Source organism: Balaenoptera borealis, assembly GCF_965194805.1.
Source record: "Balaenoptera borealis genome assembly, chromosome: 21".
NCBI classification, from domain to species: domain Eukaryota; kingdom Metazoa; phylum Chordata; class Mammalia; order Artiodactyla; family Balaenopteridae; genus Balaenoptera; species Balaenoptera borealis.
The window spans coordinates 23,065,931-23,088,464 of NC_138880.1; the positions used below are offsets into that span (position 1 = coordinate 23,065,931).

Consider the following 22,534-nt stretch of genomic DNA (forward strand, 5'->3'; position numbering starts at 1 on the left):
AATCACGCGCGTGGCACAGAAAGGTGACACGAAGGCAAGCTCATCCCCCCTCCCCGCCGTTCCCAGATCAGGACTCACCCGATCACCATCAGCCCCAGGTCTGGGCTCGCGTCCCGCGGGCCAGGCCCAGAGCCCCGAGGCCTGGGCGCCGCCGGGCGCTGCCACCCCGCGCCGACCCCCTGCAGGCGGCGCCCCCGCGCCCCCGGGGCTCGGGCTCCCCGGCCGCCCAGCCCTGCGCCCCCGCCCGCTAGCCCTGCACGTGCGGCCGCGGCGCCGCCGGGAACCGCGAGGCTCGAGCGGCGCGGCCAGGGGCGCTCCCGGCCCGGGCTGCGCGGTCCATGGGCGCGGTGTGCTCCGCTCGCCCGGCGCTGCTTCCCCCGCCCCGGCTCCCTCGGCCCCGAAAGCGCCAGATTCCGGCGCGGCGCGGCGCGGCGACGCCTCCCGGCCCCCGCCCTTCCCTCCTCCTCCTCCGCTGGCCGCCGCGCCCCTCGCCGGGGGCGGGCTGGGCCAGGCGGCGGTTCCCCGCGGCGTCCCCTCTTCTGGAGCCTGGCGGCGCTCCCCGCTCCCACCCGCCGCCCTCTGCCCTCGGTCCGCGTCCCGCTCTCCCCGGATCCCGACCTCCGGAAAAGCACGCCGTACCCCTTCCCGCTGCCAGGGGCCACATTTTATAACCCAGTGTCCTGAGCTTTGACCGCGGGCCACTCGGCCTCTGGGCACCCGCCGGCCCCACTGCCCTCTCTGGGCCTCCAGTGCGCACCGGTCTGGCCTTCCCACCCCTTCCCCGGGGCTGCCCGGACAGGTGTTTGCTGTCCTTAATCCTTTTAAATAGAATTTGAATGAACCGGAGCAATACAGACAATTTCACCGACCCCCCTCCTCCCATCGAAGGATTCCTAGTTGGGCGTGGCGGGGGGTGGGGGGGAGGGCAGGGAGGTAGAGGGAGGTTTAAAAAAAATTCAAGTCTCAGCCTGGTAAATGCAAGATGCTAATCTGCTTAACAGGAACTCTAGGTCTACTTAGGCACCGAAGATTTGCTTCCGATGCCGTCCTGCCTCTCCCATCTTCAAATAGATGCTTTATCTCATACAGTCCAATAACTTTTCTACAAACCGGAGAGTACACCCGTGTTTTGGTTTTATTAATATGTGCTTGTTTCAATCTTGAAGTCATACAATAACACCAGGACTAGAGTCACCAGATTCTATGCCGTGAGATAGCAAAATGGCCAAGCCACCATTTTCAGAAACTGAGAGAAATACGGCTGAGTTGGCTAAAGTAATACACATTTTCAAAGTAACATGTCCAAGGGCAGACACTACCTGTTGCGTGCCTTTTCCCAGTAAGAGATTCTTAATAATTACAATGAATAAATGGGACACTGGAATACAGTCCAGCCTGCCGTGGCCATCCATTCTCCTTTGAGATCTAAGGCCTTCTAAATCTGAATAGGTACAAAGAAGCCCACCTCTTCCTCCAGCTCAGCATTTACAGAGGTAAACCATGCCTATTCCACTTAATAGTGAAAAATCCAGTTTATTTATTTTGACTCTGACTCTTAATGGACAACCCTAAGATGATAATAAGAAGCCAACTACCAACAGCAAAACAATGATCCATTTCTTGAACTAAGGATACTAGGGTCCTCACCATGTTTACAAATCCTCAGCTTTAAAGTGGTAAGTGGTTATAAATCCTGAAATTAATGATACATACATATGTATATACATGCAGGGTGTGTGTGTGTGTGTTTGTGTGTGAATCAGGAAAACTGATGGTACCTAAAATAAACACATACCTGCTAATACTATTTATATGAAAGGAGACATGACAGGAAAAAAAAAAAAAAAGTAAAGAATAATATTATGATCCAAACATGCTAGCTGCTTTATATGTTATTTTTGTTTAATTTGTTTAATTTTTTAACACCCATGGTAAGTAGATACCATTATCCAATTTTACTGATGAAAATACTGAAGGCAGGCACCTTATAATGACATGTTCGAGGTCACTCAGCTAGGATGTGGCCTGCATGTATGTCCCAGGTATCTATTACTGCTTAACAAACCATCCCAAACTTAGTGGGTGAAACAACAGTCCTGGGGTTATGCTCACAAGCCACAGATTTCAGGGATTCCAGGAAAACTTGGCTGGGTGATTCTTCTGCCCTATGTGGCACTGACCTGGGTTATTCAGTGCTATTCAACTGGCCACTGGGCTGGGCTGGAGGGTCCAAGAGGTCTTCACCCTCATACTAGCACTTTGGGGCATGGGGATGGCTGGAAGTCTGGGCGCAGCTGGGCCCTTCTCCCATGTAGTCTCAAGGCTGCCCCCAAGCAGTCGCTCCCGTGGGGGGGCCAGAATTCCTATGTGGTAGCTCCGGGTTCCAAGAAACCAAGGCAGAAACTGTCTGTTCTGTTAAAGGCTGCCCCTGAGCAGACATACTGTCATTTCCACCGTTCTCCATTATCAAAGCAGTCACAGATTCAAAGCGTTGGAAGATAGAATGCCCTTCTCAGTGAGAAGAGGGCCAGAGAGTCTGCAGACATCTTTACTCTGCCATAATCCCATTCCAGCCACACGTTATTTACATTCCTCCCACAAGCCTGGTATACTCAAGCCCCTCAAGAATCCCCTAAAAAGTCATTATCTCAATCACATCCAAGTAAGGATGAGGAAGCTCCTCCTTGGGGCATGTCCTCTGGATCTGAAGACCAAGAAAGAATTCTGCCAGCAGATTGCCTGTGGACTTGAATTGCAACTGAAACTCTTCCCTGTGTCTCCAGCCTGCCGGCCTACCCTGCAGATTTTCGATTTCCCACGCCTCCACAATTATGGGAGCCCGATTCCTTAAAATTGAAATGTTTGCGTGCAATACTGCCAGAAAACCACTAGACGTCACTCCTTTAGCACTTTGAAAACCATGCCCAGCTGGATTTTAATTCCATTTTGTTTTTTCAAGATTTAGGATTTAGTGAATTTTCAATCTAGTACAGATGCAGAATCCTGTTTAGATCGGAAATCACTATTTTTGTGAACAATATCTAGTCTGCACAGCCAACATAAAGTGTCACGATACTAACATCCTCCACAGATGGAGTGCTTTCACGTTGGCAGGCAAATATGGTCAGAGACCTACATACCTTACTTCCAAACCTCACAACAACCCTGAAAGGTGATTACATTTTTTTTGTACAGAAAAGAAAACCAAGGACGAGAAACATTAATTACCAAAGGTAAACAGTTTTATCCAGGTCTGTCTAGCCTGACTTCAAAAGTTTACCCTTTCTAGGATTCATCTCAGAGCTAATTTGCAGAGTTCTGTTGAAGTTCTTTTTATCGAAAAGATGTTCTATGAATATCTCCTATAGATATACAAAATGCGTTCTATAACAATATTCACCAACATTTCTTGAATACTTAACCACATCCCAGGCCCTATTTTAAGCACTTGATATAAATTAGTGCATTTAAGTTTCACAGTAATTCTTTGAAGGGGGAATACTATCAGTACCATTCTGCAGATCGGTAAACTGAGTCACAAAGAAGTTGATGGCATGGCACCGCCAACATTCTAACTCAAGCTGTTGGTGAGAAAGCTTAATCAACACCATACTTCAATCTTCTATGCAGGGCACACCCCTCCAAAGCCCTCTGCAAATGATATGGAGAAACCAAGGCTCACTATATTTAGCAAAGAATATTTAAAAGTTTTAAAATTTAGAGAAATGCTGTATCTGAAAAGAGATAGCAGAAAGAAAAATTATTAGACTTTTAATATGAAGAGTATAAAAAACGTAGACAGTAATAAGTCATATATGAGGTGTACAGCTCATATAAAATTATAAAAAGATATAGAAATAGTATGTTACTCAAAATAAAATACTTAAGTTGGTTATTCATAAACCCAACAATTTCTAAATAAGTGCTGAAATCTATCAGGACAATAATTTTTATACAAGATCATATGAAATAGCCAATACTATACTGCTTTGAACCAGAAAAATAAATTTTATGTTTCAAACTAATGCATTGGATAAATGGGTTCAATAACATTCTTTAATAGCCAGTAATTTTTTCTTACTTTTAAACAATTACTTTATAATACTTTACTGGTAGAAAGTGAAAGAAGGAACAAGCCCTCAAAAACTGTTTTATAAATATTTTTTATAAAGAACTCATCAGACTTTCAAAGGGAAAGCAACTACCTAAATATATTCTATGAAGCGTTCAATTTACCAAACTGCAACATCAATATAGTAATATTTTAAATATAGTAAAATTAGTATAGTATAATATAGTAAAATTTTCCAAAAAGTGTTCTGTAATGTTTGATTTGACTTATTCTTTCAATTAGTAGAGCTGATAATGAAGACTTTGTACTAACTGCTAGACCACTATCCTAAATTTCATTTTATGTAATTGAAACATTAAAAATATAGTTAATCCTCACCAGTCGTGGGTTTCTTAATAGTGAATTCATATACCTGTTAAAATTTATTTGTAATCCCAAATCAATCAACAAATACAAAACAGTAACAAACATGGTAGCTATTAATCCAACTATGTCAATAATCACTTTGAATGTCAACGGTCTAAATGCACCAATTAAAATATATGTTGTCTTAAATATAAAGACACATACAGGTTTAAAGTAAATGGATGGAGAAAGATATACCATGCTAGCACTAATCAAAAGAAAGCAGGAGTAGCTATATTAATTTCAGACAGAGCAGCCTTCAGAGCAAGGAAGGTTATCAGGGATAAAAAGGGGCATTGCATAATGATAAAGGGGTCAGTTCTTCAAGAAAACGCAACAATTCTTAATGTATATGCATTAACAACAGAGGGTCAAAATACGTGAAGCAAAAACTGATAAAACTGCAAGGAGTAATAAATAGATGCATCCACTATTTTAGTTGGAGACTTCAACACCCCTCTATCAAACATGGACAGTTCTGGCAAGCAGAAAATCAGTAAGAACATAGCTGGACTCAACATCTCCACCAATCAACTGGATGTAACTGACACCTATAGACTAAAGAATAAATTAGAATTCTAATTGATGAGAAAGCATTGTATCATATTTAACATTTAGGCAGATTTCACATTTAACATAGGTAACATTTTTCTTTTTAGTGGAATGGAAAATTAAAGTGTGGCTTTAATCAACAGAATCTTAGAGTCAATGAAATTCAGTAACTTCTGATTCTGAAATAAAATTTTTTTCAGCATTGATGGCTTAATTTGCTGAAATGGATAACAGTTCTATAAAATTTTGCTCTTTATTAAAAAGCAGTCTAAACTGGAAAATGATATTGTACCAGGATAATTTGTCAGATGATTAATATTACTAGTTCTCTGCTGTGGAAATACTACGTGTGTGTTTCTAAGCCTTAATCTGTAACTATTTAGGTTTTTGTCTTCCAACCTTTCACAAAAATAATAGTGAAAGGACAGAAGCTAAGCTCAACTCAAAAACAAATTCCGAAGGACCTCCTATCCAACAATTAATTACAATTACAGGGCCAGCTGGCCTTACAAAGCTGCCCTGGGGTAATTAAAAACCTAGTAAATGGTCTTTTTTGATTAAGTGAAGTTCCTAAAATTTTAACATGGTGTAATTTCTTTCTGGTTAGCGTTTTTTTGGAGAGTCCTACTTAAGAGATCTTTGCCTAACCCTAAGACGGGAAGATCGTCTCCTATATTTTCTTATAGTATTTAGAAGTTTCATTGGTTTTTCTTTCATATGTAGATCTACAATTCACTTGAACTTTTGTTTTTGCATGAAGTATGACACAGGTGATCAAGTTTCTTTTATTTCCTTAAGGATATACAATTGATTCGGCACTATTATCGAAAAGACCATATATAGATAGATAGATAAATTTAGTAGCTCTATACTAAAGCTTTATATAAAGCTTTATAATAAGCTTTATAATATTTAGTAACTTTATACTAAAGCTTTACATAAAGCTTTATAATAAGCTTTATATATATAGTACCTTTACAATAAATTTGATATCCTTTCGAGTAATTATTGTATTGTTCAACTTTTTCTATATATCTTCTATCAACTGTTGTGAAAGGTATGTTAAAATCTTCCACTATGATTTTGCATTTGCTTATTTCTTCTCTTAGTTCTGTCAATTGTCACCATAGACATAAATAGATAATTTTTTTCTAAACTCAAATTTTAGTTACCTTTTCTGGAGTAAAATAGGCTTTTCACTGCTTACAAGATCATTTCTGAGTTTTATATTTTTCTCCTCCCCATGTATGGTAATTACTTTATTTCCTCATTCAATCTGGCTGCCACAGTTAAACAAACAGAAAGTATGAAACACTTTTTCTTGCATGTGTAGTAGAAACCTTAGGAGCAGATGTTAACTGCTCCAGCTCTGTCAAAAATAGATGTATTTTTATATACTTTTAAAACTATGTTATTGGTGCCTACAAATTTAAAATTTTCATATCTTGTAATGAATTGACCTTTTTATCTTTATAAAATGACCCTTGTTACCTCCACTAATTCTTCTTGTTTTAAAGTCTACTTGGTCTGGTATTATTAAAGCTACCCCAGTTTTTTTTTCTAGAATTTGCATGTACAAACATTTCATCCATACATTTATATTAAACATTTCTGTATTCTTATACATAAATTGTGTCTTTGATGAACAGTATATAGTTGTTGCTTATATCTTAAATACAGTGGGGATTAAATTTGGTTCTTACAGCAGACAGGGCTTGGGGCTCCAGCAATCGCAAATCATCTTAATCCCGTCAGGAATTAAGAAGATTTAAATCTGGGTTTCAGGCCCTGTGAGGCTGCTCTATTTCCAGTTTACCAAAGCTCTGGAGTGGTTTTTTAATTTATTGTCCAGCTTTTCTAGTACTCGGGTGGTGGTTTTTCTAAAACAATCTATTAATAGTTTGCCACTGTTGGAAGTAGAATGAAGGGAATTTTTGTACCGAAATATTGCACAATGTGTGATATAAATCTCCATTCCTCTGCCAAGGGAATCTTCAGTAAAATATAAATTTTCCCCCTAATTTTTTAATGCAAGAACAATTCACAATTGCTTTATGGGGAAAACAGGGTTGCATGCTGCTTCATGGTCAGCTTGAGGTAAAAACAGAGGTTTCCAACAGGGACAGGTATATGGCTTAGAAGGGTATTTGGAGTACAAACACACACACACACACACACACACACACACACACACACACAATGCTAAACTCAAAGTGTCCATATTAAGCAAATGAGGAACTGAAGTACATTAAATAGTAAAGATAAGCATTCCAATCCTAAACTGAATTTCATATTGACCTTGAATTCACAAAAATCATGAGCTCTGGAACATAAGAAGACACATTTCCATCAAGCACAGGTCAACCCTTGGCTAAAACAAAGATAAAACCACATCTCCTCATTATAAGAAGGAAAAAAGTATTGCATACTGAGGTGTTCCACAGAGGGTTGTGTTGTTTGTTTTTGTTTTGTTTTGTTTTTTATAACGTTTAGCTGAGTTACTCTAAGACAAAACTACTATATGAATCTCCTACAGAGCACAATTTCTTCTTACTCACCTATCACCTAAAATCATGGTCCTTCACCTCAATCTCAGTTGTGTGAAGTGTGAACCAAGAAATTTAGGACTAAGTTTATCAGTGATTAGCATTTTTAAAAATAGAGCATTACCAAGACTATCCCTTTCATCTACATTCCATATCCTTATCCTCAATATTTAATTATAAGGCTTCTTCCAAACCCTTAAGTGAAACGTCTAATTAAGAAAATGCTAATGTATATGTATACCCTTTCCTCTAACAAGGACCATATCTAATTGCTTCTTCTCTGTTTTTTTTTCAAGTAAGACAATGCTTGCTAATTATCTGCCTTACTTGTATGAATAAAGTATTTGATTTACTATTAAATATACACAAAATGATTTATAAGAAACACATATATAATAAACTAGGAGATGACAAAACTAATGCTTTATTTTAAAGATGTCATAGCTTTATGATAAAAGTCCTTTGTTATCTGTACTTCAAAATGGACACAAGTATGCTTTAATTTTGGTCTCCTGATCAGTACTACTAGAAATAATATTTTGAGGAAGATACTTTTAGATTACTTATTAACATGATTTTTATTTTTCATACTTATTTTTATTGAAAAGAGTATAATTTCTTAGAGTCAGTTTGTTCCAGGAAAAATACTACCAATTACCGTAAAAGTAGACTTTAACCCTTATTATCGTCTTAAAAACACTTGGTTACACATATGCATGGATGGTAAAAATTGACTGCCTGGATTTGAATCTTACATTTTTCCACGTATTAACCATAACCACATGAATTGGACCACTTCTCCTTTCTGAACCTCAGTTTCTTCATATGTAAATAAAATGGAAATAAAATTCCTACCTTGTATGTTTGTTTTGGGGATTCACGGCAATGACTATAGAATATGCACACAGCATTTGGTACCTGGTAGACATGGAAATACTAGTCGTTATTTCAAATGCTGAGAACCTTGGCTTTGTAGAATAATACATATTTGAGCAATGTTCACATCAATCAGTGAAACACTTATTAAAAATGTTAAACTAGTAAGTAAAACCAAGACTTTTTCTTGAGAATACATCACCCGTTTCTTTAAAATAGACTTCATATACTATAAAATTCAAGTTCCCTAGGATTTACTTCTTATGCATTAATTTAGAATGAAATTACTAGTTTTTTAGAGGGAGGGATTCATTTTATTCAATGTAGACTCTTAATTTAACTGGATTAGGAAGAGTTTTGCATATACATGAACGGTTTTTAAGACTTCACTGTCCAGTGTTAGGAATTTGAATGAAATGTTGCATTTTTGAATAAATCCTTATTTCAACTTTCTATGCATCTGTGACATTCTCTGAAATATAATTATTAGCTTTAAAAGCCTGATGTAAATTGTGAGCTCCCAGATGGGATTTGTCCTCATCCTCATTACTGGCACTATAATAAATTTAAGAAGACAGTGATCCTAAGAAGAATATATATGTATATATGCATATGAGAAGAACATTTTGAGTTCAACTTAGGCTTAATCATCTGTTTATTAAGTAACAGTAGGGAAAGTCTTAGCTTCACTGTTTTTCTTGTCACTACCAAAGACCATCTGCTTCTTTCCCAAGTTCACAACTGGATATTTAATCATGTCAAAGGCTTTCTTTAGTTTCTGTGCTTTATGAAACGTGTCTTCATTGACTATTTCTAAGTTTGGGATTAACTATTATATATAGAATGGATAAACAGCAAGGTCCTATTGTATAGCACAGGAAACTATATTCAATATCCTGTGATAAGCCGTGATAGAAAAGAACATGAAAAAGAATGTATCTATAAATGTATAAATGAATCACTTTGCTGTGCAGCAGAAATTAATACAACATTGTAAATGAACTGTACTTTGATCAAATAAATTAAAAAAATAAAGGGACATGTTTTGAATTTTTTCAATACATATTTAATGAATAGTATTCATTCATTTATTTAATGAATAGCACATAGTATTTAATGAATCATGCTCTATTTAATATGTATATAATACCTATAATACCTAGTATTCCTAGGACCATAAAATGTTCATGTAATATTTTGTTACAAAGCAAAATTCTTGCTTATGGATTGCAAAATTATTCATATCCAAAGAGGTGTGTGATTTGGCTGCTGTTGAATTAAACAAATAACTACACTGCACTGGTAAGGAGAAAAAAAGTGTTCTCTGTGCATGAAGGATATGTGATAGAGAATTTTGAAATGTTAGCTGATATTTTTTTCCCTAGTGTTCTTTCATTTTCCTTTGTCCCTTCCTACATTGAGTGATCCAAGGCTTTTTTGCTTATTGTTTCAGAAAGCAGAGAATGCAGTAGGGTTTTTTTCCTTTATGTTTATGCTATTGTTGCTGCTATTTTTTTTTAAGCCTAAGCTTACAAGATTGGTATGGATTTTTTATTTTTAGCATAGAAAAGGATTTAGGAGGAAATAGATAGGTCAGGGAGATTCTTCCTAACCCTCAGAAGGAAAACAGATTCCCTGGAATGGGGAGATTTCGTAGGGTCAGATTTTCTATATTTCTGAGAGAGGGAATCTCAGGGAGGTTAGGGAATGGGGATTATGGCTTGAGGGTCCACTACAAAGCAAAATAGTCCACCAGGGACACCGTTCCCTATGGAAGGCACCCAGCCAGGAAGTTGACAGAGGGCAGAAATCTAGCCAGCCCTTCACTTGATTTACACCATAGCCAAATAATAAAAGGAGTGTCTTTTCTTATTCCCACAGGCTGGTGGAGCCCTGAATCAGGCTTTCAGCACCAGGGAGTTCCTAGAGGATGTCCTTTAGGCAACTGTGATTCAGAGGCGCAAAGCTCAGACCTCAGATGCAGTGGAGGTGAGGGATCAGAGGGTCCTGATGCTTCCACAGAACTTAGGTGAGGTGGTGAAATCCCAGAGAAAAGAAAGGCGATGCGGTGTGGGTGGGCATTCCCCCGGGAGTCCCGTGACTGAGAATGTTGGTATGAGAGCGTCGGGCCGCCCCCAGGGGCTCCCGTTAAGTACCACAGAAGTAAGGGAGGGAGACCCCTAACTTGAAGGGCCTTTGTGGATAAAGGCATGAGACCTGGGTTCTAAAGAAGGACAAGACGAGATTATGGATACTTCAGCGGATTCAGCAAGAACAGATGTTATCAAAGAACAAGTGGGTTCCTTCCCCGCCACTGAATGTCCTGGTCTCATGTAAGCCCCCCAGAATGGGGCGCAAGCCTAAGATAAAGATGAGAGCAATCCCAGATAACTGGGTTTTCGTTTCCACCAGTAGCAGAACGTAAGCTCCAAATGGAAATTAAACTTAAAATATGGAAAAATATCCTGATGGGGCATAGGATCACTGCCTTCGTCATGACATGATTCCTTCCTATGCGATTCAGAAGGGATTAATACACGTGATCATCTATTAGCCATAAGTCAGGAACTCTTCCAAAGAGACTATACATTGGCAACAAGAGAAGAGATTATGTCATGTCTGTAAATTTCCTGTTAAAAGTTCCTTTTTTGGGGGAAATTATCTGTGTTTGCAAGTTTTGCTTTGTGAGAGAAATTGCCATCAAGGGTTTTGAATGAATTAGGAGACCTCCGATGGGATGTAGCCATTGGCACACAACTTCAAAAAGAAAAAAAAAGCAGTAAGTGTAAGAAACCCCCTCCTTTTGAGCAGTGGATTCTTGGCCACCGGTTGTAACTTCACAGCCATAGCTCCCAAAGACATTGTGACTAGAGCATATTCTCAACTCTATCATTTGAACAATTTAAAGAATTTCATCTTTAATCAGAGGATACTGTTCCAATATTGCTTAGCCCTCTACTTTAGGAAGAGTAAAATGGTAGTATAATCATTTGGCTGTTTTTTTCTCTCTTGGTGTCCTGAAATTTGCTCATTGTGGTCTAAAGGTGTCTAAATAAAGTCTGCTTCAGTGCTTCTCAAACTAATGTGTAGTCTGACCATTAACATTTTTTTTCCTATTCATTGTGAATGTTATAATTTTTTAAGTGTAATGAAAATAAATTACTAGAAAGTAAAATGGAAAAAAAGATACACAAAATACAAATCCAAAAGTTTTGTTATCAGTGCACAGACATAAAGTTACTCTGTCAATTGCTATAAACTTTTCTAAAGATTTATCCTCACTTTCTGTACTTATCATGGATTGGTAACAGGTAACTAACTGGTAACTGCTAACATATCAAGTACACACGTTACCTATCACATTAGAAAAAATTCAGAATGTGTTTTTTAAATACACAGCAGAACATAATAACTCAAATTTAATTTTTGAGACTTCAAATATAACAAAGTAAAGAAGATAATTTAAAGCTTAAAAACTTACTGTATAAGACATTAAGAACAAAATTCTTTTCTTGGGTTTAAGCAAATGCTAGACATGAACGACCAAGTCAAGTTCATTACTTTTAATGAAATTGATGGTCATATGACTGTAATAGAAAGTAACAGTCATATGACAATTGTCTACAGAGCTCACCATTCATCCCTGTGGAAATGCAAACGCCCAGCAAAAAGCATTACTAACTCTGGGAAAACTCCAAGACAATGAAAACAGAAAGGCCCAAGACAATTTCTTAAAGAAGGACATTTAAATTTCCTCTCGAGTTTTATAAGGTTAGGAACCCATGAAAGTGGATTTTGTGATGAAAATATTTTCATTTATTCTTTTAATAAGTATTTATTAAATGCCTTTTGTGGATGTGTGTTAAGTGTCACAGGACAAAGAGTTTATCATTTAAAAAAAGATATGCTGTGCATATATATAATACGATCACTGGGTAGGAATGCGCAAGAGCTGTACAAAGTACTGGCTATGTACGATTTGATTTGTGATGCTACTGATTATTCTGCAGTGTCTCGAAAAGTAAAGAAGTTTGACCCCAGGGTGGCAAATACATTTTCTTCTAGGTATTGTACAGCAATGAGTGGTAATACTAATTAAAGTAACCTTTATCTTCTGTAAATTTTACAGGGAAAATGATGAAAGATTAGAGTGTACTGCAATTTGTTCTCCCAAATACTTTCACTAAAAGATGCCATTTATTACAGTTGTACAATAAATATCAATGCATTTTTTCTGTCGCTCTCTTTTTCTCCTGCAATGTATTCTTCAATGAAATATGTTTTCTATTTTCATTCCTGTGCCAAGAAGCAGATAATAATCAGATACTATTTTTTAAACACTTCTCCATGTGTTAGGCACTTAAAATATTATTTCAGTGAATTTTTGGAACATCCCTATGAGGAAAGTATTATTATCTCCATTTTGTCAAGGTGGAAAATCTACAGTTTGGAAAACTGAAGAGCTTGCCCAGAATTACACAGCTAGCAAGTGGTTTGAGATAGGAATCCAACCCACTGGATTCCTGCCTGGGTCCTTAAGTATCACTCCAACTCTGGGCTGCCTCAGAGAAGTCCCTGCATTCATTTTATTGGCAGTCAAGTTAACAAGTCCTTCAGGCACCAACTATGATATTTCCACATTTACATGACTTTAACAAGAAAACTCAATCACTCAAAAGGGCAATGACTCTCTGTTATCCGCAATAATTTTAAAAAGATAGAAATACTTCCTGACCATGTGAAGTTTAACTCTACCAACCTTCATACACAGCAATTCTCCATCTATCTTCCTTATCTACTGTTAGAAATTCTTCTATTTGCAGAACAAACGAAAAGTCCTTTTACAAGGTGATAACTGTGTAGTTCAAACCGGAAATGCAAAAGGAGGTAGGAAAGAGGGCTGGGGAGACCAGAAACCAGTGTGAATGAGGGACAACGTTATATGTGAAAGACACAGGGAGGTGAAGATGAGGATGAAAGTGCTGAATCACACATCTGGGGGTGCAAGAGAGTGAGCTAAATAAGGCCACTCAGGATCTCTGCCTCTGGTTCAAATGTGGCCACCAGTATGTCTTGTGGACTGAAAAGGGCGAACCCCTCTTCTGTGGGCCAGTCATGTATTTAATCCATGAATCAGAGATCAAAACTCATGCTATTACAATAGCACCTTAGTGAAAAAGGAAAAGGCTCTGAATTGAAAGTTTGCATATGTCCCCACTCAAATTAATTTCACTATTTTTAGTTTTAACAAAGGCCAAGGACAGAATCAGGTCAAAGGTAAAATACATGGGTTTTCTTCCAAAAAATATAAACTGTGAATGAGGACTTTTCTTTGTAAATGAGTGTGGTGGTCTTCAAATTAGATTCATGTTTCTCAAGATTTGCTTGCACTTGTTTTACATGTATCCCCATTCTCTCTAGCTGTGCTTTTCCCCCTCCCTCTCTTATTCTTACTGTAACTATCTTCCACTGTCCGCGTCCCTGGGCTTGAGAAAACCAAGTACACGATTTTGTTATTAATCAGGCAGGCTAATAACTAGCAACAGCTAACTGCAAACTGACAGGTCAGGTAGCAGCTGTAAAATTTAAATCCAGGGCTGAAGCATGTTTGTTTTTTCAGTGTTATAAGTAGCCACCCCAGAAATCCGGGAGTGAAAAAAATATACTTCAAGATGCAAAAGGTCTGTAAGACTGAAGGAAAAATTCCTTTCTTTCTTCTTTTCCCTTGTCCGTTTGTAAACTTCATGATTAAAAAAAGAAATGAGGTATGGAAGGAAGGGAACATGACTATTTGCATATGTAAAAAAAAAACAAAAAAAAGCTAATGTACTTGAAGGGCTGTCCGATGTCCCATGGAGAGAACAAAGGCACATAATTAGGAAGATCCTTGAACACACATATCTGTACCTATTATTCCTCAAAGCAATTGTGTAAAATTCAATGTCTGCCCTTTCGGTACAATTGGATATCTTTGCTAATGTAGATTAGCATACTGTAAATAGTGCCAAATACAGTGTTATTCAAAAAGTATCCATTAAGCATTTTTGGACAATGCAGACATGGTTTAAGATGTTCAAGAAAGGAAACCAACACCAGTGCTTTCCACTGGCCATGCTGAATGTTTCAGTGCCTGTTGGAAAAAAACACTAAGACTAGAGTTTAAGGTCAGTGTGTATATCTGTTTGCTCATAAAACATTAATTGCATAAATGTTAAGGACCAGTAGCCAATAACAAAGGCCTAATTCCTTAGACATATGGATTCTAGCCACTTATCCAAATGCAATTGATTTTCCTTAGGGGAAAAAAAAATCAGTTGATACATCTATTTCATAATATAATATTTTAAATGAAAAGGAACGACTTACTCTTTAACTTATTTTAGCACTGAGATGAATGGCACGCAGTTTTGTGAAAATAGTTATTTAAATTTTGATTGAGTTAGAATCAGTCTTAATGCAAAAGTTTTCCTGTCCAGTTTTGGGGGGAGAAGAGAGCTTCTCTGCTAACAGGCCTGACCATTCTTCCTTTGCTAGATTACAATACAGAAATCTGCATCCATGAACGGGACTTTCTGGTTTGCCTTTGACCATTTCACTATCCTTTTGTGAAATTCAAGAAGGCTGAACATTTTCATACCCACTTAAGAGGAGCTATATCTTCTCATTAAAAAAATAAAATTTGCCTTTGTTCTAAAATCCACATTTTACAAGAGGAATGTTTTCATCACTGCTCCTGGTGGTGAAAGGGTAGTGTGTGAGTGTGTGTGTGTGTGTGTCTGTGTGTTGAGGGAAGTGTCCCCTAATTCCCATTGAGATGGCTCCCACGAAGTCAGTCAGCGTTTCCGGAGGACCTCAGGGCCCCATGGCAATAACACAGGAGCTCCAGGCTATATGATACAAATCCATTTGTGTCAGATGATGTTATACATATGTAAATCAACTCGATGACTCACACAAAAAAAATCCCACTTAGGATGAGAATTGGGGCTGATCCTTGAAAAGGAGGGAGGCGCCCTGTGTCTCACCATTTCTTAAAATTATAGCTGCCAGTGTAGGTATCGGGTACCCTGCACATCCGCCGTATCCTGCATTAGAGAAAGGCTCCTTTCTAAGTCCTTAAGGAAACCTGACTATCAAATGACCTAAGTCAAAGCTTCAGCTGGAAAAGAAACAAAATTTTGTCCTCCTCTCCTTCAAGTCCTGCTTCGTCTTCCCTCCCTCTCTGCTAGTGAACAGCAGAGGACTACCTCCGAGAAAGTTGATCAAAAGCCTGTCACAGCCTGTGTTTGAAAAGAAAAGAAAGTCGAGGAATAAGGATCCAAGAGAAGGGCAGGGACGTACCCAGGGCACTTAGTGGAAGTTACTGCAAATAGTGCAGTTTTGTAAGGGGCGCCTGGCAAGGTGGGTGTGACAGGCGGAGACGCAGGGGTCCCAACCCAAGAAGGACCTGCCTGGCCCCAGCCGCTACTCACGCTTCTCGGCCGTCCTCCGAGTCGCTGTCCGAGGCCCACTCCTCGCCGAGGTCCGGCAGGGTGCAGAACAGGGTCTTGGGGCCAGGCCCGGGGGGTACCCGAGTGCCGGGCTCCCGCTCCCCGGGGCCGGGCGGGCGAGGGCTCGGTGGGCTTGCGGTCACACTGCCGCTGCCCGCGGAGCCCCCGATGGACGGCAGCGCCGCCCAGACCCCGCCAGGGCCCGGGGGCGGCCGCGCCACGGCCACCGGGGGGACGGGGGAGCCGGCTGCGCCGCAGACGCCGCTGGAGGGGGCCGAGGGCAGGGGCGGGGGCGAGGACCGGACTTTGGCTGCTCTCGGGCTACTGGGCAGCCAGAGGGGGGTCCCTCCCGCTTCTGCCGTGCGGCTCGCGACCGAGACCCGGGGGTGGGAGGCGGCGAGCAGAGGATGGAGCGGGGCGGGTGTCGGCTGCTGCAGGGCTGGCGCCCCCCGCGAGCCGGAGCGGGAGTCGGGCGCCAGGGCTGGAAAGAGGGTCAAGGTCGGGGCCGTGCCAAGCCGGGTGCCCGCCCCGATGCCCGCCGGCCCTGCGGTGGCTGCGCCTCGCGAGTGGCTGGAGGAGGCGACCGGCGGGGGAACCGCCGCGGGCGCCGTCGAGGTCTTGAAGATTTGGGCAAAGAGAGACCCAAGGTCCAACACAGCGACCTTCATGTCCTGGCCTTGGAAATGCTGTCCTGGCTGCTGGCCGAACCTCAAGTCCGCGGGGAGCCGGGCTGCGGGGCTCCATCCACCGCCGCCCGCAGGGATCGGGACGAGGCGGCCCGGGGCGGGGACGGGGGTCGTGGGGTCCCCTCAAGCCGCGCACCCCGGGAGCCTCTGGTGCTCTCCCCACGCGGAGGATCCCCCCCAGGCGCTCGGCCCCGCTCGGCCGGACCTGCCCCGACGCGGGGAGCAGTCCCTTCTCTGCCCTAGTGCTGCGAGACCCCGAGGGCCAGGGGTCCGGGAGCCCACGGAGGCGACTTCTGCAGCTGCCAGCGCCACCGCGAGCTGAGAAAAGAGGTCCGGGCCTCCGCCCGCCGCAGATACCCCGACGGGCCCCCGGGACCGCGCAGGCGGTTGCTAAGCTAAACAAAAACCCTGCTTAGCTCACTGCTAATTGGGCCCCAGACTGCAGCCTGGGGCTGCGTCTACAACGGACACCCTGGCTCCCCTCCTTGATCCGTGCCTTAAAGGAACACTCTCCAATTTCTCCATCACCCTTAGAGCTTCACCAGATTCGCAGAACTCTGGGCTGATGGTGAGGAATTTGACCATAAACCTGGGAACGATAACCCTGATTACAAAAGATCTGGGACTTACCCAATCTGACAAGACCAAAGGAACCATGGCCAGCTCTCTGATAGGAGGGAAGGTTAATAAAAACATGTATTCAGATCACTTCTGGAGTATGAGCTTTCAGGTTTAAGCTGCTAATCCTCTGATTGATTCTGAACATATGTAATTTAACTTGAAGGGACAGGCAGCAAAAAAGGGTCATTGCTGAGTGAAGCTTGATTCAACTCACCCAGTTCCTTGGGAGCAGCCCTTGTCTGCTGCCATGTCTCAGGGTTCCTGATTTTACAGGCCCAGGACCTTCATAGCTGACCAGCCTCTTAGGATGGAGCCCCACTTATTTGACTCAAAAATACTGATGCATAAGCCCCAACTCAAATGTGTTAACTAATAACTGCAGTGTTGTCCTCTGCTCTTTCCCTAGGGGAGGAATTCCTGTTGATGTCAAATTAAGTTGGAAGATTGTTAGGTGAGCACAGAATCAAAGCAAGGGGAGTGAGTCACATATATGATATATATTTCATATACAGAGGGCAGTAACCATAGGAGCAAATCACCCTCCTCCACCTTGGAAGAGCAACCCTACATGAACAGTGCGGGATTCACCCACCTGTCTTCAGCTCTCTAACTTTAGATATTTCTATGCTTTCATTACTAACCACTTCCCTCTATGCACATGATTTTCTTTAAGTATGCAGATACTGTCAATAAGGCTACAGAAAAGCTCCTCCTCTTGCAAATCCCAGCCTTGAAAGCAGTCTGTCTCTGAGGTGTGTTTGCATGTATCCTGTTACGGGCTGAATTGTGTTCCCCATAAAGATATGATGAAATCCTAACTCCCAGTCTGTGTGAATGTAATCTTATTTGGAAATAGGATCTTTACAGATAAAATCAACATAAGACAGGGTCATTAGCATGGGCCCTAATCCAATATCCTTAAGAAGAGAGAAATTTGAATGCAAACACACAGGGAGAACACCAGGTAATGACAGAGGCAGAGCTTGGAGTGATGCAGTTGTAAGCCGAGGCATGTCAGTCTTTGAAGGCCATAGCCAGAAATTAGTAAGAGGTAAGGAAGAGCCTTCCCTACAGGTTTCAGAGGGAGCGTGGCTCTGCTGGCATCTGATATCAGACTTCTAGTTTCCAGAACAATGACAGAATACATTTCTGTTGTTTTAAGCCGCCCAGTTTGTGACACTTTGTTATAGCAGCCCTAGAAAATGAATACACTATTGGGGTAGTAATTAATATTTGGGGTGCTTCATGATCATAGAATCTTCCTGGTACCTCTATGAAAATCTTCAGTGGGTATATTTGGCTCTAAAAAGTTGGCTACAAATTAAAATAATTATCATAATTGTCTAAAAATATCTACAGGGAGGGGACCTCCCTGGGCTGTCCAGTGGTTAAGACTCCATGCTTCCACCGGTCAGAATGGCCATATCAAAAAATCTACAAACAATAAATGCTGGAGAGGGTGTGGAGAAAAGGGAACCCTCTTGCACTGTTGGTGGGGTTGTAAACTGATACAGCCACTATGGAGAACAGTATGGAGGTTCCTTAAAAAGATAAAAATAGAACTACCATATGACCCAGCAATCCCACTACTGGGCATATACCCTGAGAAAACCATCATTCAAAAAGAGTCAGGTACCACAATGTTCACTGCAGTTCTATTTGCAATAGCCAGGACATGGAAGCAACCTAGATGTCCATCGACAGATGAATGGATAAAGAAAATGTGGCACATATATACAATGGAATATTACTCAGCCATATAAAGAAATGAAATTGAGTTATTTGTAGTGAGGTGGATAGACCTAGAGTCTGTCATACAGAGTGAAGTAAGTCAGAAAGAGAAAAACAAATACCGTATGCTAACACATATATATGGAATCTAAAAAAAAAAAAATAGTGGTTCTGAAGAGCCTAGGGGCAGTACAGGAATAAAGATGCAGACGCAGAGAATGGACTTGCAGACACGGGGAGGGGGAAGGGTAAGCTGGGATGAAGTGAGAGAGTGGCATGGACATATATACACTACCAAACGTAAAATAGATGCTAGTGGGAAGCAGCCTCATAGCACAGGGAGATCAGCTCGGTGCTTTGTGACCACCTAGAGGGGTGGGATAGGGAGGGTGGGAGGGAGAAGCAAACGGGAGGGGAAATGGGGATATATGTATACATATAGCTGATTCACTTTGCTACACAGCAGCAACTAACACACCATTGTAAAGCAATTATACTCCAATAAAGATGTTAACTCCGTGCTTCCACTGAAGGGGGTAAGGGTTCCATCCCTGGTTAGAGAACTAAGATCCCACATGCCGCACTGTGCGACAGAAAAAAAAAATCTACAGGGAGGATGACAGAAAATATAAAAAGGACGGGGAAAAATATCATTGTGGGTTAAACAGTGGATGTAAACTTCTGGCCAGCCAGCTTCATGAAGAATGCACAATAGATGAATGATTGATCCTTTTGTTTGAGGGTCCTTTGAAAATGACCGATAATTGCAAACATGATAAACAATTCTTCACAAGATGCTAGGTCTTTTGTACCCATTGTTCATCCATCAACAGGCTTTCAGACAGATGTTAGATGCTACCAGGCTTTTCTGTTAATTACCTGTAGCATGCCATTCTCAAAACATGAGCCCCAGGTGATGTACCACAATGGTCTGGCTCAGGCAGAGTAAGGAAATGAAAGTAAATGCAGTAGATCATTGTTTCTAACTTCGGCAGTGTTGATTTTAGACGGACTTTATTAGAAATGTCACAGCCATGTTTTATGTGATAAAACTCTTACGCTTACATTGGTCAATTAACAATTTAATGAACTGGTTTTCTGATGTGTATAATAATGCTTGGCTACATCATTGAGAAAGTATTAAGTGATGGCCATGTTGCTATGAAGAAATGTTATGTTTTGAAAATCTGAAAGTTGAAACAAATAACCTGAGGAATTAATCTGTTTAGGGATTTAAATTGTCTCACTTAGCATGACACCAAGGCCAATATTCTATAAAGAAAAAGTACTATCAAATTTTATTATTAAAATAAAACACTAGGGCTTCCCTGGTGGTGCAGTGGTTGAGAATCCGCCTGCCAATGCAGGGGACACAGGTTCGAGCCCTGGTCTGGGAGGATCCCACATGCCGCTGAGCAATTAAGCCCGTGAGCCACAACTACTGAGCCTGCGCATCTGGAGCCTGTGCTCCGCAACAAGAGAGGCCGCGATAATGAGAGGCCCACGCACGGCGATGAAGAGTGGCCCCCGCTCGCTGCAACTAGAGAAAGCCCTCACACAGAAATGAAGACCCAACACAGCCAAAAATAAATAAATAAATTTAAAAAAACACACACACACACTAAACTTCTGGACAAGGAGAGGTATTTGCTGATCCAACAAATATTTACTAAGCATCTTGACGAAGACGGTACAGTATGGGGGCCTCTGGAGCTGGACATCCTAGGTTCGTATTATCTCTGCTACTGGCCAACAACCAAGTCTCTCTGTGTTCCTTAGTTTCCTCACCTGTAATCCAGGGGTGATAACGGTTCCTATCTCAAATAATGGGACTCTGATAGTTACATTAATTGATACATGCTTGGGAACTGGAACAGAGCCTAGCACAGGGTAAGCTCTCAGTAGATGTTAGTTTTCATCACATGTGACACCAGGTTACATTGAAAGGATGCTCTTTATCGCAGCACAGATGAAGCCCAGGACTCAGGCAGCAGCCACCTGAAGCTGTGCCCTGACCCTTCCTGGGCTGTGTCGCCCTCCAGCCGAGCACAGGAAATCCGTGCGTGCAGTAGGGCTGCTGAGCTCAGTGGCATTAGGTCTCACCAGCAGATCTCTGTCCACTTCAAGGGTCTGCACGTCCAAGTTTGTGCTTAAAGAGAACTTGGAGGTACACAGCAGCCTTGTGCTTGAGAGTTTGATTCAGAATAAAGCATCAGTTTTAGCACATAATAACTGGTGTGCAAGACTTATGAAACAGAACAGGACCCTGTGGGGTCCTCCTGGGTACAAATCCTTCCATGTCCCCTGTTTCTTGTTTGTAGGAAAAGGTTTCTTCAGCTTCCTAGACCTTCCCTGGGTTCCAAAAGGCTGATTCAAACAGTTACTAATGGGGGAAATGAGGGAATGCAGAAACAAAGGAGGAACAATCAAGAAACAATAGTGCAGCCATTAAAGCAGGGTCCTGGCCCCTCCTCAAGGGATACACATAACAATATCTTTGAGTTCTTCTGCAGGAACTAAGGCCCCCATCCACGTGGAGGATGGTAACTTCTGGCTGAGTCTTGGAACACCTCCCTGTTATCTCACCACCAACCAATCAGAAGAAAGTTGCACACCCTGCAGCCCTCACCCTAAATTTTGCCTATAAAAACTTTTTCCTGAAAACCACTGGGGAGTTCGGGGTTTTTGAGCATGAGCTACCTGTTCTCCCTGCTTGACCTTGCAGTAAACCTTTCTCTGTTCCAAACTCCGACGTTGCAGATTGTTTGGCCTTACTCTGCATCGGGCACATGAACTGGTGTTCCACAATACGTGTCAGTCTTGTGAAAGATCAGTAAATTGAAATCTGAAAAAATTCACAGAAGCAAGGTAATTGCTGGGGAGAAAAAGAGTAAAAATCCTTGACTCTTCATGAAAAAGATTTCACAAACTAAGATGCTCCAAAAAAGGGACAGAGAGGAAACTTCAGAACTGAAGAACTGGTTAAGAGTTCTAAAAAAAGTTTTGCAATTGTAGGAGAGGAAGAAAATTATTTTTTCCCTCTACCCACCCTAGGTTCATTGGCTGGGCCCTGAAAAAGACTGACAAAAGATAGATGAACGAGAGAAAAATTAAAAAGTTTCCCAGTAAGGGAATAATGTTTGCACTATTTTTCTGTAATGCCAGCCAAGATATGCACAAGCCAGAGAAATAGAAAGTGTTTGCTAAAATATTTGTGACAGACACTTATGTACAAAAAATTCACAAAGACTAGTTCTCCAGTTGAAGCAGAGCTCATGGAAATTACACTGGAACAGATCAAACCACTGGCTGGGATTATAAACCACATACTGATCCAGAGGGAAAGTTACAGGTAGTGGAGATTTTCAGTTCGAACATTAACATTTCCAAAGTTTGGCAACATTATGTTTTTAAATTATGCAAATTATGTAAACAAGAGGTACATTTTAAATCGATCTGCATGCAAAACTCCATGTCATGAGGACACCAAGCACGGGATTCCTCTCACAGACAGAGCCCTTGGTGTGCAGCACTCAGCTGAAGGAACAGCCATGG

General features: G+C 41.4%; 2 protein-coding genes across 10 annotated transcripts in view; one reads left to right on the forward strand and one right to left on the reverse strand.

Moving 5' to 3' along the window:
• The window catches only part of LOC309619760 (uncharacterized protein), a 140,456-nt gene extending 128,991 nt beyond the window's left edge, over positions 1-11,465 (forward strand). The window contains exon 4 of the mRNA XM_082375433.1: positions 10,333-11,465. The gene's annotated coding sequence lies outside the window, so the exon portion shown is untranslated. The remainder of the gene's footprint in view (positions 1-10,332) is intronic.
• Positions 1-17,293, reverse strand: part of FAM149A (family with sequence similarity 149 member A) — a 38,424-nt gene extending 21,131 nt beyond the window's left edge. For 2 of the 9 annotated variants that reach the window (XM_082375216.1, XM_082375213.1), the window contains exons 1-2: positions 15,924-17,288; positions 8,431-8,493 (exon numbers count right to left, since the gene is read on the reverse strand). In XM_082375216.1, the coding sequence (XP_082231342.1) occupies positions 8,431-8,493; positions 15,924-16,609 (749 nt within the window). In that variant the 5' untranslated portion in view covers positions 16,610-17,288. Of the gene's footprint in view, positions 1-78; positions 414-8,430; positions 8,494-15,923 lie in introns of those variants that run through there. The other 7 variants (XM_082375219.1, XM_082375212.1, XM_082375214.1 and 4 more) reach the window with 7 other exon arrangements.
• Positions 17,294-22,534: the final 5,241 nt, after the last annotated feature.